Source organism: Ovis aries, chromosome 1, assembly GCF_016772045.2.
Source record: "Ovis aries strain OAR_USU_Benz2616 breed Rambouillet chromosome 1, ARS-UI_Ramb_v3.0, whole genome shotgun sequence".
NCBI classification, from domain to species: domain Eukaryota; kingdom Metazoa; phylum Chordata; class Mammalia; order Artiodactyla; family Bovidae; genus Ovis; species Ovis aries.
In genome coordinates, this window is record NC_056054.1 from 145711805 (window position 1) to 145728020 (window position 16216).

At 37.8% G+C, this 16216-nt stretch overlaps 1 protein-coding gene across 45 annotated transcripts in view; it reads left to right on the forward strand.

Moving 5' to 3' along the window:
- Nucleotides 1–16216, forward strand: part of ROBO2 (roundabout guidance receptor 2) — a 669055-nt gene that overhangs the window by 465377 nt on the left and 187462 nt on the right. For all 45 annotated transcript variants that reach the window (XM_060416312.1, XM_042230259.1, XM_042230263.1 and 42 more), the window contains exons 3-4: nucleotides 5739–5896; nucleotides 8800–8920. In XM_060416312.1, coding sequence (XP_060272295.1) covers nucleotides 5739–5896; nucleotides 8800–8920 — 279 coding nt within the window. The remainder of the gene's footprint in view (nucleotides 1–5738; nucleotides 5897–8799; nucleotides 8921–16216) is intronic.

Here is a 16216-nt window from a genome sequence, read left to right on the forward strand (position 1 = left end):
TTATTCGTGTATAGGAATGCAAGGGATTTCTGTGTGTTGATTTTATATCCTGCAACTTTACTATATTCATTGATTAGCTCTAGTAATTTTCTGGTGGAGTCTTTAGGGTTTTCTATGTAGAGGATCATGTCATCTGCAAACAGTGAGTTTTACTTCTTCTTTTCCAATTTGGATTCCTTTTTATTTCTTTTCTGCTCTGATTGCTGTGGCCAAAACTTCCAGAACTATGTTGAATAGTAGCGGTGAAAGTGGACACCCTTGTCTTGTTCCTGACTTTAGGGGAAATGCTTTCAATTTTTCTCTACTAACTCTGGGGTTCTCCAACTCTTCCTTTTCTAGTTGCTTTAGTTGTAGAGTTAGGTTATTTATTTGACTTTTTCTTGTTTCTTGAGGTATGCCTGTATTGCTATGAACTTTCCTCTTAGCACTGCTTTTATAGTGTCCCACAGGTTTTGGGTTGTTGTGTTTTCATTTCATTAGTTTCTATGCATATTTTGATTTCTTTTTTGATTTCTTCTGTGATTTGTTGGTTATTCAGAAGTGTGTTGTTCAACCTCCATATGTTGGAATTTTTAATAGTTTTTCTCCTGTAATTGAGATCTAATCTTAATGCATTATGGTCAGAAAAGATGCTTGGAATGATTTCGATTTTCTTGAATTTATCAAGTTTAGATTTATGGCCCAGGATGTGATCTATCCTGGAGAAGGTTCCATGAGCACTTGAAAAAAAGGTGAAATTCGTTGTTTTGGGGTGAAATGTCCTATAGATATCAATTAGGTCTAACTGATCTAATGTATCATTTAAAGTTTGCGTTTCTTTGTTAATTTGGGAATGCAAACTAGTACAGCCACTATGGAGAACGGTGTGGAGATGCCTTAAAAAATTGCAAATAGAACTACCTTATGACCCAGCAATCCCACTTCTGGGCATACACACCGAGGAAACCAGAATTGAAAGAGACACATGTACCCCAATGTTCATCGCAGCACTGTTTATAATAGCCAGGACATGGAAACAGCCTAGATGTCCATCAGCAGATGAATGGATAAGAAAGCTGTGGTACATATACACAATGGAGTATTACTCAGCCGTTAAAAGAATTCATTTGAATCAGTTCTGATGAGATGGATGAAACTGGAGCCGATTATAGAGAGTGAAGTAAGCCAGAAAAACACCAATACAGTATACTAACACATATATATGGAATTTAGGCAGATGTGTATAACGGACTTTTGGACTCAGAGGGAGAGGGAGAGGGTGGGATGATTTGGGAGAATGACATTCTAACATGTATACTATCATGTGAATTGAATTGCCAGTCTGTCTGACGCAGGATGCAGCATGCTTGGGGCTGGTGCATGGGGATGACCCAGAAAGTTGTTATGGGGAAGGAGGTGGGAGGGGGGGTTCATGTTTGGGAATGCATGTAAGAATTAAAGATTTTAAAATTTAAAAAAAAAAAATAAAATTAAAAAAAAAATAAAATAAAAGTTGTGAAAAGGTAATGGATGTGATCATATGTGCACTTTAGCAAACTCATAATAGCCACAGTAGAGAGATTAAAAGAGAAATCAGACGAAAAGTTTAAGTAGAATACTCTTGAAGTAATTAAGGAAGAGATAAGACACCCTGAACTAGGGCAGCGGTGACAGGAAAGATAGACGCAGGTGCTGTTACAAATCATTGTAGCATAATGACTTGATGTAGGGTTTGCTGCTGCTGCTGCTGCTCAGACGCTTCAGTTGTGTCCGACTCTGTGCGACCCCATAGACGGCAGCCCACCAGGCTCCTCCGTCCCTGGGATTCTCCAGGCAAGAATACTGGAGTGGGTTGCCATTTCCTTCTAGAGTCAGACCGGATTCACACTCTAAACTTACCTACCATATAAATAGGTCATTCCAAAGCCTTCCACAGGCCCCATCATGTCATCTTTGTTTAATACAGTATTCCTTAACCATTTTATTAGACTGTGCGAAGTATATTGTAGTATTATCTTCTGTAGAACTGAAATAATTTGTTATAGATATTCATGTCATGAATATGAACTCTATCGTATCAAACACAGTAGTAATTCTGAATCTACTGATGTTCCAGAATAACTTTCTAAGTCACTGTGCATGTTAATGTAAAAAGAATTCAGGTCTAATCCAGGCTATAACTAGCTCAGTGAACTCTCATTTGTGCTTTTCAGCTCGTATACAGAAATGAATATTTGGGTTCTAGCCAACTACATTTCTGTTTTTCCCTGTGGAGATTTGAGCCCTTGTATTCTAAACTTAGATCTGCAAAGCACGTACTATATCAAAAGTCTACCTATTATATTTTTTTTTCTTTTAAGTACTGCTTACCACTACCCCACTCCCAGTTTTTGTCGTTTTAACCAGATTCTTTTCAGTTCATGTTTATTTCTCTTCACTCTATTTAAAGACTTTGTTTGGAGCTCTAGGTAATATACATATTGCTGCCTGTTCTTGTTTTGGCTTACTTCTCAAGCCACAGTGAAAATGTGGCTCTGTTTTTTTTTTGTTTGTTTGTTTTTTCTAGAATAGGGGCTTAATGAGAAAAAAATATATATATAGACTCAATTTGGACTTGCTTTACTTTTTTATATTTATGGAACTGTTTCAGTTCCCTTTACTCATATATATAAATCCTTTACTATAAAGAACACCGCCCATTTTTTTTTTAAATCACTTGTGATAAAGCACAGGGCAAAATCCAAAACAGAAACTAAGAATTAGCCAAAAATAGGTAAACACTATTTAATTTTACTGTTTTTATACTTGCTAAGGGGTATACAAACCTCAGACACATATAAGCAAATGTCAGAACATTTATATGATTTGAGAAGAGTAAAAATTACCTTTTCCAGGTGGGAAGGAGGAAAACCTAGAGTGTGGTAGGATGGGGTGGGAGTTTGAAAGGAGTTTCAAAAGGGAGGGGACATATGTCTACCTATGGCTAATCCAGGTTGATATATGGAAGAAATCAACTACAACAATATTGTAATTATCCCTCAATTAAAATAACAACTTTCCAAGAGAAAAAAAAAAAAAGACTTATTTCTAAGATTCTTTGTTGCTGTGCTAGACTCTCCTGAAAGGGTTATTTTTCTCCAAAATGTCTTGAGAGAAAAGAAAATATTTTAGTACCCCCAAAGACACAGGGTGAAAGAAATGGTGTCACTGAGCAAAAATGAATTATTCTACAAACCCCCAAAGAGCCTTTTACAAGTTGAAGAGGGTACAGTACCAATTATACTATTATCTCACCCTACTCTCTGGGTGAATAGTCTGAAAGCCTGAAATTACAGTTGATGTTCAATTTCTTGGCTTCATTTGCAAATTGGAGTCATTTTCTTTTTTTGTGTGAATGCCATAAACACATGTTATATTGTTTAAGAGTAGCAGCCCTTAGTTTGTTATGATATTTTTCTCCTTTTTTGTCTCCTATGTCAAAGGACTTTTTTTTTTTTTTTTTTTTTTGGTCTTAATTTGGTTTGTTGCAAATTGATGTAATACTGTGTTTCTGAATGACTTGCAGTGGTCTTAAGTGCCATTTGAGTGGAGGCTTTTTGGCTTATGATTTGTGAGTAGACCATTCTGGACAAGGTCCTCCAACTGGCCAGATGTGTCATTTTGGAACAGATTGAGGGCCTGCCAAAACACCATTTGCTGCCAGGACCGGATATTGTAGGGGTGCTCACCACCCTGTTACCATATTTTTGCAGGTCTTAACATTGCATAAATAGGCAGCTGTTCTCTATTTAGAATATAAATGAGTCACCAGCTTACTATCCCTTGAGGATTTACCTGCAATAGAGAACCACAGTGTTAACCCCTTCTTCCCCTCCTGTTGGAACATCACATTAACGCACACTTCTCTCAGCCCATTCAGAAGCAAACCCCTATGCATATAAATCACATCTTTCTTGCCAGTTAGACAAGAGAACTCAAAAAATATGCAGTTCACTCTGCTCAAATGGAACACATTTCCACAGCAGCTAAAGCAGTAAATTAATCAGCTTATAAACTGAGAGTGAGCAATTTGTGCTCACTTTTTTCTTATGGCTCCTTCAATAGGAGACAAGGTTCTCTAATCTCATAAAAGGCCATGACTTCATTAAGATGGAAAACCATGTTGTTGCAAGAAGCAAGAAAAGAAAAGCCCTAAAAGTCACTCAGTTTTCTCTCTGGACCTATTTTCAGGACGGGATTTTTATTTATTTGGAGAATGACAATTAACCTGGAGACTTAGCCCAACAAAGAAGCAGAGTGCTGAAGTGGGTCTCATTATGGGACATCAAAAGCAGTTGGTTTGACCTAATCCATGTTTGCAGCAGATGATTTACATACCAGGCTAGCACAAGCTGCCCAATTTTGATTTCAGATAATTTGACCAGTCTCAAATAGCTCGACCAATTTACATACATAAAATATATGTGTGTGTACATGCATATACATACACATACATATACACACATGTATTTGTGTGAGTGTGTGATTGTTTGTTCTAGCCCAAAGTATATTGAGAAAAAAAACTTGTCAGTGTTAGAATATCAAAGAACAGAAAAAGTCAAATTGGTTATAAAAAGCAGAGGCTGTTGTGTTATGTGGTATATTAGCTGCTTTCAACTAAATTTCATTGAAGTATTGTTCACTTACAATATTACATTAGTTTCAGGCATACAACATAGTGATTCAATATTTTTATAGATTACACATGATACAAAGTTATTATAAAACATGGGCTATATTCCCTCTGCTGTCTGTTACTTTCTTATAACTGATTTATTTTATAACTGGTAGGTTGTACCCCTTCATCTCCTCCACCTGTTTTCTCAACTACTTTTTTGAATGTTTACCCTAAAATAGATATAGTCCTTATTTGCTAAATCAATCAGCATTCTGCAGTGTGATAGGAGGGAGTCATTTCTCCAGGCTTTTCATCTTGCCAGGGGAAGAAAAGTGCAGAGATAGATAGGTGACATTTGGAGAGCCAGGCATGCCAGATTTTCGGAGGTTACAATGGAGGTCCAACCTGCTGTTCTCCTAATGAAAGGAGGGGAAATTCAGACTGGCAAAGCTGCTATAAGGGATATCTCTGCTCCGAATGTCACGCTGCCCAGATGTCGCTCGGCAGGTGGAGATGCAGACAGAATGAAAATGTAGCCCTGTGTATGTGGGTGCTAGTGCGTTACAAGGGTGAACAATGAATCTGTCTTCGGAAGTGTGATGAAAACAGTGTGGATCTTGTCCATATTCATGTCACCAGAAAGTGTTTCTCAGAGAGTTCACACTCCACTTCCCCTCCCTGACTGACGTGCATACATGCTCCCAGACCCTGTGCATATGACATGTTTCAGGGCTTTAAGTTTAACAAGCATAGCAATTAATTTTAATGTATTTATATACATGTATGTATACCTATATGCTTTTGAATAGAAAAATAGGATCATATTACCTAAACAGTTTTGTACCTTGAGTTTGTATTAAATCTCAAAACTGCATCATGAGTGTTTCTCATCTTATTTTCCTCCAGCTTATCTCATTTTCAACTCAGATTTTATAGAAGAGATTCATAATCATATAACTAGTAACTTCTCTGTTGATGAGCACTCAGGTTGGCACTGACATATTTTAAGATGGGCATGTTTAAGACTTGAAGTTACCTTTTGCAAGAGAAACCTAAAGTTACTGTCTCTGAGTTTTCTTTTACTGCAATTATTTTTCTTCAGTGTTACGAGATGACTTCCGGCAAAATCCCACAGATGTTGTAGTGGCCGCCGGAGAGCCTGCAATCCTGGAGTGCCAGCCTCCCCGGGGACACCCAGAACCTACTATCTACTGGAAAAAAGACAAAATTCGAATTGATGACAAGGAAGAAAGAATAAGTGTGAGTAAAATTAGAATGGATGCCCAGAGGGGTTGGATACCAAGCTTTAAAATAGATGTATTTTATTTATATTATCTATAATATTTTATTTATATTACTTTTATTATTTTTATTTATATTATTTGTTTATCATTAATAAAGTTATAGAACTCTATTTGAGTGCTAATTACTACTTACACTATATTGAAAAGACTGAAAAAGGATACCCAAATGAAAACTTTAGAATGAGGCCTCAAAGAGATAAAAATTATATAAATAAAGTGTATATGTTATACTAATAACTGGACCAATCTGAATATGTAAATGTATCTTTGTAGCAGAATATTGATGTCAAAGCTCTTTTTAGGAACTCCAGATGCATTTATTGATCATGCAGTACGTTAAGTGTCAAAATGTAAATGACGACCATTAGCTGTATTAACTAAAACATTTCTTTTCACACTACTTTCAAAATTATAAGAGGAAATAATTTGTGGTGGTGAATATTTCAAGCTCTTTTCCAGTTTTTCCAATGTAATATTTATAACTAAAATATTATGAGAATTCATTTCAAAGTTTAAGAAATGTAAAGTAAAATCAATCTTAAAATAACTGCCAAGTTCTACAGTTTGACCCTTACAGAAAAATAATCCATTTTCAAGGGAAATTGATCATCATTAATCAGTTGATTAATATAAAGACAAAACATCCAGAAAATGGTAAAAAGTTAGAGAAATGGTATACAGATTATTTTTTCAGAGGATCTACTCAACATTAGTATGTGGAGTTTATGAGAGCTGGTCACTGAAATAGTAGATAATGCCTCAAACTTCTGACATTGTTCTTAGTACAATTTTTGTACTCAGTACAATAACTAAGAATAAATATATTTTACTTAAAATAATGTGTCATTTAACAGAACAAATGTGCCATTTCTATTAAAATGTCCATATAGTCTGGGTGTCTATTATCTTTAAAAATATCTTATAAGTGAGATTTTATTCTTATGTATACATTGTGATTATATCATAACACAGAACCAGAGAGGCCATGCAAAGATCACAGCATATTCACATGAGTATTCTGTTTTGAACTGTGGACACTGTGGAGATCTAGTGAAAGATCATGTGGTTCCCAATGGCCTGTGCTTGGCTACCAAACTTGGGAAAATGTGCTCCTGTTCAAGATTTTCTTTTTTGTGTTTGTAATCATTAAATTTTTGCTTTGTAACAAATCACCCCACAATACAACCATTGCATTTACTCTGTGATTCTGTGCCTGAGTTGGCCGTTCTTTGCTCTCAGCCAGGTTGGTTGATCTTTGCTAAGCATTCTCCAGCTTCTGTGGCTTGTTTGAAAGTGTTCTGGCAGCTGAATGATCTAGGATAACTTTCCTGAACTCACATGTCTGGCCATTGACTACCTCTCAAGCCAGCCATCTTGGTTCTTCTCCTCCTAGCCTCCCATTTTCCAGCGGACTCGCTTGGGCTAGGGGCTCCCTAGGTGGCATGAGTAGTGAAGAACCTGCCTGCCAGTGCAGGAGACATAAGAGACACGGGTTTGATTCCTGGGTTGGCAAGATCCCCTGGAGGAGGGCATGACAACCTATTCCAGTATTCTTGCCTGGAGAATTCCATGGACAGAGGAGCCTGGTGAGCTATAGTCCATGGCATTGCAAAGAGGCAGACACGACTGAAGTGACTAAGCTTGCAGTCGGCTTGAGCTAATTCCCATAGTTGTCTCAGGGTTCCAACTGCAGTAAGCAGTCAAGTTCCTACGTACAAGTGCCTTTCTTCCGGTGAAATGTTGCTTTAGTTCCACTGAACAAATCAAATTATACTGTCAGTTTCGTTTTCAAGGGGAGGAGAAATGGCCTCCATGGTTCATAACCTATCATCTGTTCTACTGCATTTAGTTGAGAAAAGGTTGATGATCTTTTCTTCCTAAGTCTAAAAAAATGTTGAAATACTTTGTTATGACATGGCTAGTTTTAGAGCCTGAAATATGTCTGATGAAACTTGAGTTCTGTCTGCCTGTGAAGTTAAAAAGTAAAGGAGAAAACCAGCGTGTTCTCATCTCATATCTCTTTAAGAGTGATTGCTAAAAACACAAAAAACCTAAAAATTGGAAAAGAACTTGTAAGTTGATAATACACTTACTGAAAAGCTTATTCTACTGTAGTATCCTCTTAACAAACAATATTTTAACATCATTATATTTGTTTATTCAAACAGAAATGCTTCTTATTTAAGAAACATTTAGGGGCCACATATACAAAGCCAACAGTTTGTACCAAGTCATACTCATCATTCAAAAAAATTATTTGTTTTTTTCAACCTCACATCCCTCTTCAGAAGTTGTCTTATAAATACAGTTGAGACAAAGATAATTTTAATGCTAACAAATACCCCATGAAGACAGAGATTTTTACTATTTAATTTACTGCTGAATCTCAAAGACCTAGAACACTGCCCAGCCAATAAAAGTACTCAACAAATACTCATTGAATTCTTTTGAGTCAATTGGATCTCATTATATTATCCAAATAAAATATCTAGTGCTTCTTTCTGATGACAGATGTCAATAGAAATTCATTCAACAGAATTTCAGAGTGAAGACCAACCATGAGGTTTAATGGCAGCAGTCACAAGTCTCGAAATAGGATCAGGCAAGAGAGAGGAAGACTGCCTTAAAGAAGCATTCTCTAAAAAGAGAATATGGAGGCTTACCTGGAAGCAGAATTTAAAAGATGCCAAAAGAGTGGAGGAGTTTTGTGTCTTAGACACTCAGCTATTTCTTCTAGAGAAAAATTATGTGCTTACTTTTTTAAGATTTTTTATTAATAACCTTTCCTTCTCTGTTTCTTTTCTTCTCCATTTTCCTTTATTTACTTCTTTTTTTGTTTTTTCCCTCCAATTTTAACAGATCCGTGGTGGGAAACTAATGATCTCCAATACCAGAAAGAGTGATGCCGGGATGTATACATGTGTGGGCACCAACATGGTGGGAGAGAGAGACAGTGATCCGGCAGAGCTGACTGTCTTTGGTAAAACTCTCTTTTACTTTATCAATTGCTGTTTATTATCTACTCTTTCTTCGCTTTTAAATATTTTTGCTAATAGCAAACACCGGGCCGTATAGGTATGGTTACTTATGACTTGTAGTGAGCTGAATAAACTAGAATTGTCTTGTTTTCTCGTTTTGTCTTTCAGATGAAATCTTTGATTTGAAGAAAATTAAGCTTTTGAAACAATTTACCTGCTTCATTCCTATATATTTATTAGATTTTGCCTTTCATCAAAATGTTAAAAATTACTCTTTCTCAGAATCTGTTGGAGATTATATCTGTCTAAAGTTTACACTCATTCCATTGTGATGCCTTTTTCAAATATTTATTATGTACATGACATGAGATAAGGCTTTTAGAAATTAGAGAGTACACTGTAAAGTCATTTCATTTTGTCTTCTACTTTAAAAAAAAATCTCAGATTGAGCTACTTGCAGTTTTAGCTCATGATAGAAAGACTAGCTTGCTAGATATACACAGAGAATCAAAAAATAGAAAAAAGTTAATAAACTATTTTGCTATGATATTCATGTTTCTTCAACTTTAAGAACCAAGGGCCTCTTGAGTTGGAGTAATTTAGTTAATTTTAGTTAAAATATGACTAGATCTGTATCACAGAAGTAGTAAAGAAAACATTAGGAGGAAATTAGAGATGATAAAGATGATGGAATAAACAAAAGTAAGGAAAATACTGAGCAGCTGTGGAAAATTGAAAGAGAAATATTAATACAGTGACAGAAAATTGGGAAAAAATGGAGATCCTCAAGATACTGGAAAATGAAACATCTTTCAGAAATATTGAAGTCTCATTCAACTATCTGTATAGAGTTATATATTATATGAATACACTCAAACATACTCACGTGCACATATTTATATATAGATGTGTGTGTGTGTATATATATACATTTATATATATAAAATATATATATATATATGAATAAAACAGTCAGTGTTATAGATACAATGTGTTTTTTAAAAACATGAGATAATTGTGAATTTTAGATTACTCTTTTTGTGCCAGTAAAATAATCTTCTGGATCTGTGCATAATCTAAGATACCATGTCATTCCTCCAGAACACGCCGAGGATGGCATCAGAAGCTGGCATGCATCCCTAAATAAACTTCTTTGGTAGCTTGGGATGTGCCACCCATGGTGTAATGGGAATGCCATGATGCAAAAAGGAGCCCTAGTGTGATTTCCATTACATTTAGAGTGTTAGGTGTGCTTTATGAATATGTGCTGGCATGCAGACCTCTCTTTTCAATTGCTCTGAGTACCAGGTAATCTCTAGTCATACTCCTTGTGGCTACTAAGTAGCTTGAAGTCCCAAAGGACAAAACCAGGAGAAATCCCATACTTCATGAAAGGAACTGAACAGTAAAAACAAAACTGTTTCAAGTGTGCATGTTAGTTTCTGTCCTGTGGAGTTCAGACAAGTATCCATTCAGCCCTTAGATATCATGCAGTCACCTTTAAGAGTCTCAGAATGTGCTTCACTTGTAATGAATAAAATACAGTTTTGCCTGCTAAGATATGAAATTAGTGGTCACCAAACACTAGCATTGAAAACCCACAAGTACAGCTGTGCTATTTAAAGAAACAATCATCTCTATTCTACTGCAGCTTCTATACCACCAGCTTCAGAACAGAAAAATATTGCATTACAGCTCTATATATTGCCTTCAGAAGAAAACTGAAAGTGTTTATTGTTAATACCCAAGTAATTAGATGTATCAAATGTGACTGTGTTATGACATATTTACTCTACTTTCTTTAAAAACATGATTAGAACTACAGAATTTCACTAATTATGTCAGGAGTTCCAGGAGGGACTTCTAAATTATTTTGAAAACAGCTGTAAACCAAAGAGATCAAATTTATCTACAGGCAGCTCTTCTGGAACAATTGATTTAAGGAGCAGAGAAACATTTATATTGTGGTATAGTCAGAACTGACCTAAGGGGTTATAGGTACAGTATAAGTTGTGGGAAAAAGCAAAGTTCCATAGTTGAAACTGAAAAAAAATCCAAACCAAGGAAAAAAAAAACATTAAAAAGAGTCATGATGGCTTAAATATTTCAAGATTGTGACTACTATTGTTTGAGAAAGACCCCTCCTGTACATTGATTCCTCAATTCTTAGAGAAAATAAAATGACTAGTGTACTTTGTATAATGAAGCCTTCTTTATTTTATTTTGGTGCTCTATATCCAGAAAAATGTTTTCTAGTAAACCTATTTGTATTTCATCTTTCGTTCAGTTCAGTCGCTCAGTCGTGTCCAACTCTTGGTGAACCCACGGACTGCAGCACGCCAGGCCTCCCCGTCTATCGCCAGTTCCTGGGGTTTACCAAAACTCACGTCCATTGAGTTGATAATGCCATCCAACCACTCATCCTCTGTCGTCCCCTTTTCCTTCTGCCTTCAATCTTTCCCAGTATCAGGGTCTTTGGAAATGAGTCAGAACACGCATCAGGTGGCCAAAACTTTGGAGTTTCAGTTTCAACATCAGTCCTACCAAAAAACACTCAGGACTGATCTCCTTGAGGATGGACTGCTTGAATCTCCGTGCATTCCAAGGGACTCTCAAGAATCGTCTCCAACAACACAGTTCAAAAGCATCAATTCTTTGACACTCAGCTTTCTTTATACTCCAACTCTCACATCCATACATGACCACTGGAAAACCATAGCCTTGACTAAATGGACCTTTGTTGGCAAAATAATGTCACTGCTTTTTAATATGCTGTCTGGGTTGGTCATAGCTTTTCTTCCAAGGAGTAAGAGTCTTTTTATTTCATGGCTGCAGTCACCATCTGCAGTGATTTTGGAGCCCCCCAAAATAAACTCTGACACTGTTTCCACTGTTTCCCAAACTATTTCCCATGGAGTGATGGGACTGGATGCCATGATCTTAGTTTTCTGAATGCTGAGCTTTAAGCCAACTTTTTCACCTACTATTTCACTTTCATCAAGAGGCTCTTTAGTTCTTCACTTTCTGCCATAAGGGTGGTGTCATCTGCATATCTGAGGTTATTGATATATCTTCTCCCAATCTTGATTCCAGCTTGTGCTTCTTCCAGCCCAGCATTTCTCATGATGTACTCTGCATATAAGTTAAATAAGCAGGGTGACAATATACAGCCTTGACGTACTCCTTTTCCTATTTGGAACCAGTCCGTTGTTCCATGTCCAGTTCTAACTGTTGCTTCCTGACCTGCATACAGAGTTCTCAAGAGACAGGTCAGGTGGTCTGGTATTCCCATCTCTTTCAGAATTTTCCACAGTTTATTGTGATCCACACAGTCAAAGGCTTTGGCATAGTCAATGAAGCAGAAATAGATGTTTTTCTGGAACTCTCTTGCTTTTCCCATGATCCAGTGGATGTTTGCAACTTGATCTCTGGTTCCTCTGCCTTTTATAAAACCAGTTTAAACATCTGGAATTCACTTCACATACTCTTGAAGCCTGGCTTAGAGAATTTTGAGCATTATTTTACCAGTGTGAGATGAGTGCAATTGTTCAGTAGTTTGAGCATTCTTTGGTATTGCCTTTCTTAGGGACAGAATGACTACCTTTTCCATTCCTGTGGCCACTGCTGAGTTTTCCAAATTTGCTGGCATATTAAGTGCAGCACTTTCACAGCATCAGCTTTCAGGATTTGAAATAGCTCAACTGGAATTCCATCACCTCCACTAGCTTCTTTCATAGTGATACTTCCTAAGGCCCACTTGACTTCACATTCTAGCATGTCTGGCTCTAGGTGAGAGATCACACCATTGTGATTATCTGGGTCATGAAGATCATTTTTGTACAGTTCTTCTGCGTATTCTTGCCCCCTCTCCTTAATATCTTCTGCTTCTCTAAGGTCCATACAGTTTCTGTCCTTTATTGAGCCCATCCTTCCATGAAACATTCCCTTGGTATCTCTAATTTACTTGAAGAGATATCTAATCTTTCCCTTTCTAATGTTTTCCTCTATTTCTTTGCACTGATCACTGAGGAAGGGTTTATTATCTCTCCTTACTATTCTTTGGAACTCTGCCTTCAAATGAGTATAACTTTCCTTTTCTCCTTTGCTTTTTGCTTCTCTTCTTTCACAGCTATTTGTAAGGCCTCCCCAGACAGCCATTTTGCTTTTTTGCATTTCTTTTTCTTGGGGATGGTCTTGATCCCTGTCTCCTGTACAATGTCATGAACCTCTGTCCATAGTTCATTAGGCTCTCTGTCTTACCAGATCTAGTCTCTTAAATCTATTTCTCCCTTCTACTGTATAATCATAAGGGATTTGATTTAGGTCATACCTAAAGAATATAATCAGAATTTACTATTGACCATCCGGTGATGTCCATGTGTAGAGTCTTCTCTTGTGTTTTTAGAACAGGGTGTTTGCTATCACCAATGAATTCTCTTGGAAAAACTCTGTTAGCCTTTGCCCTGCTTCATTCTGTACTCCAAGGCCAAATTTGCCTGTGACTCTAGGTGTTTCTTGACTTCCTACTTTTGAATTCCAGTTCTCTATAATGAAAAGGACATCTTTTGGTGATATTAGTTCTAAAAGGTCTTGTAGGTCTTCATAGAACCGATCAACTCCAGCTTCTCAGGCATTACTGGTTGGGGCATAGACTTGGATTACTATGATACTGAATGTTTTGCTTTGGAAACGAACAGAGATCATTTTGTTGTTTTTGAGATTGGATCCAAGTAATGCATTTCCGACTCTTTTTTTGACCATGATGGCTACTGCATTTCTTCTAAGGGATTCTTGCCCAAAGTAGTAGATATAATGGTCATCTGAGTTAAATTCACCCATTCCAGTCCATTTTAGTTCGCTGATTCCTAAAATGTTGATGTTCACTCTTGCCATCTCTTATTTGAACACTTCCAATTTGCCTTAATTCATGGACATTGCATTCCAGGTTCCTATGCAATATTGCTTTTTACAGCATCAGACATTGCTCCGATCACCAGTCACATCCACAACTGGATGTTGATTTTACTTTGGCTGTATCCTTTCATTCTTTCCGGAGTTTTTTCTCCACTGATCTCCAGTAGCATATTGGGCGCCTATTGACCAGGGGAGTTCATCTTTAAGTGTCCTATCTTTTTACCTTTTCACACTGTTCATGGGGTTCTCAAGGCAAGAATACTGAAGTAGTTTGCCATTCCCTTCTCCAGTGGATTACATTTTGTCAGAACTCTCCACCATGACCTGTCCGTCTTAGGTGGCCATACACGACATGGCTCATAGTTAATTGAATTAGACAAGGCTGTGGTCCATGTGATTAGACTGGTTCAGTTCAGTCACTCAGTCGGGTCCGACTCTTTGAGACCCCATGAATTGCAGCATGCCAGGCCTCCTTGTCCATCACCAACTCCCAGAGTTTACCCAAACTCATGTCCATTGAGTTGGTGATGCCATCTAGCCATCGCATCCTCTGTCGTCCCCTTCTCCTCCTGCCCCCAATCCCTCCCAGCATCAAAGTCTTTTCCAATGAGTCAACTCTTCACATGAGGTGGCCAAAGTATTGCAGTTTGAGTTTTAGCATCAGTCTTTCCAAAGAATATCCAGGACTTATCTCTTTTAGGTTGGACTGGTTGGATCTCCTTAAAGTCCATAAGACTCTCAAGAGTCTTTTCCACACACAGTTCAAAAGCATCAATTATTCGGTGCTCAGCTTTCTTCACAGTCCAACTCTCACATCCATACATGACCATAGCCTTGATAAACCATAGCCTTGACTGGATGGACCTTTGTTGGCAAAGTAATGTGTCTGCTTTTGAATATGCTATCCAGGTTGGTCATAACTTTCCTTCCAAGGAGTAAGCGTCTTTTAATTTCATGGCTGCAGTCACCATCTGCAGTGATTTTGGAGCCCCCCAAAATAAACTCTGACACTGTTCCCGCTGTTAGCCTTTACTCCCATCTATTTCCCATGAAGTCATGGGACTGGATGCCATGATCTTAGTTTTCTGAATGTTGAGCTTTAAGCCAACTTTTTCACCTACTATTTCACTTTCATCAAGAGGCACTTTAATTCCTCTTCACTTTCTGCTATAATGGTGGTGTCATCTGCATATCTGAGGTTATTGATATTTCTCCTGGCAATCTTGTTTCTAGCTTGTGCTCCTTCCAGCCCAGCGTTTCTCATGATGTACTCTGCATATAAGTTAAGTAAGCAGAGTGACAATATACAACCTTGACGTACTCCTTTTCCTGTTTGGAACCAGTCTGTTGTTCTATGTCCAGTTCTAACTGTTACTTCCTGACCCGCATACAGGTTTCTCAAGAGGCAGGTCAGGTGGTCTGGTATTCCCATCTCTTTCAGAATTGTCCACAGTTTATTGTGATCCACGCAATCAAAGGCTTTGGCATAGTCAATAAAGTAGAAATAGATGTCTTTCTGGAACTCTTGCTTTTTCGATGATCCAGTGGATGTTGGCAATTTGATCTCTGGTTCCTATGCCTTTTCTAAAACCAGCTTCAACATCTGGAAGTTCATGGTTCACATATTGCTGAAGCCTGGCTTGGAGAATTTTGAGCATTACTTTACTAGCATGTGAGATGAGTGCAGTTATGCAGTAGTTTGAGCAGTCTTTGGCATTGCCTTTCTTTGGGATTGGAATGAGAACTGACCTTTTCCAGTCCTGTGGCCACTGCTGAGTTTCCAAATTTGCTGGCGTATTGAGTGCAGCATTTTCACAGCATCATCTTTCAGGATTTGAAAGAGCTCCACTGGAATTCCATCACCTCCACTAGCTCTGTTCATAGTGATGCTTTCTGAGGCCCACTTGACTTGATCCAGGATGTCTGGCTCTTGGTGCGTGATCACATCTTCATGATTATCTTGGTTGTGAAGATCATTTTTATACTGTTCTTCTGTGTATTCTTGCCACCTCTTCTTAATATCTTCTGCTTCTGTTAGGTCCTGCAGTTGTGGTTTTCAGTCTATCTGCCCTCTGATGGAGAAGGATAAGAGGCTTTTCGAGGCTTCCTGATAGGAGAGACTGACTGAGGGCAAAAACTGGGTCTTGTTCTGGTGGGTGGGGCCATGTTTAGCAAATTTTTAATCCAGTTTGCTGTTGTTGGGTGGATCTGTGTTCCCTCCCTGCCATGTACCTGGGGCCAACCTATGGTGGAGGCAATCAAGATAATGGTGACCTCCTTCAAAAGATCCCATGCATGTACTGCTACACTCAGTCCCCCAACCCTGCAGCAGGCCACCACAAACCCACGCCTCCGCTGGAGACTCCTAGACACAAGAGTCTGAG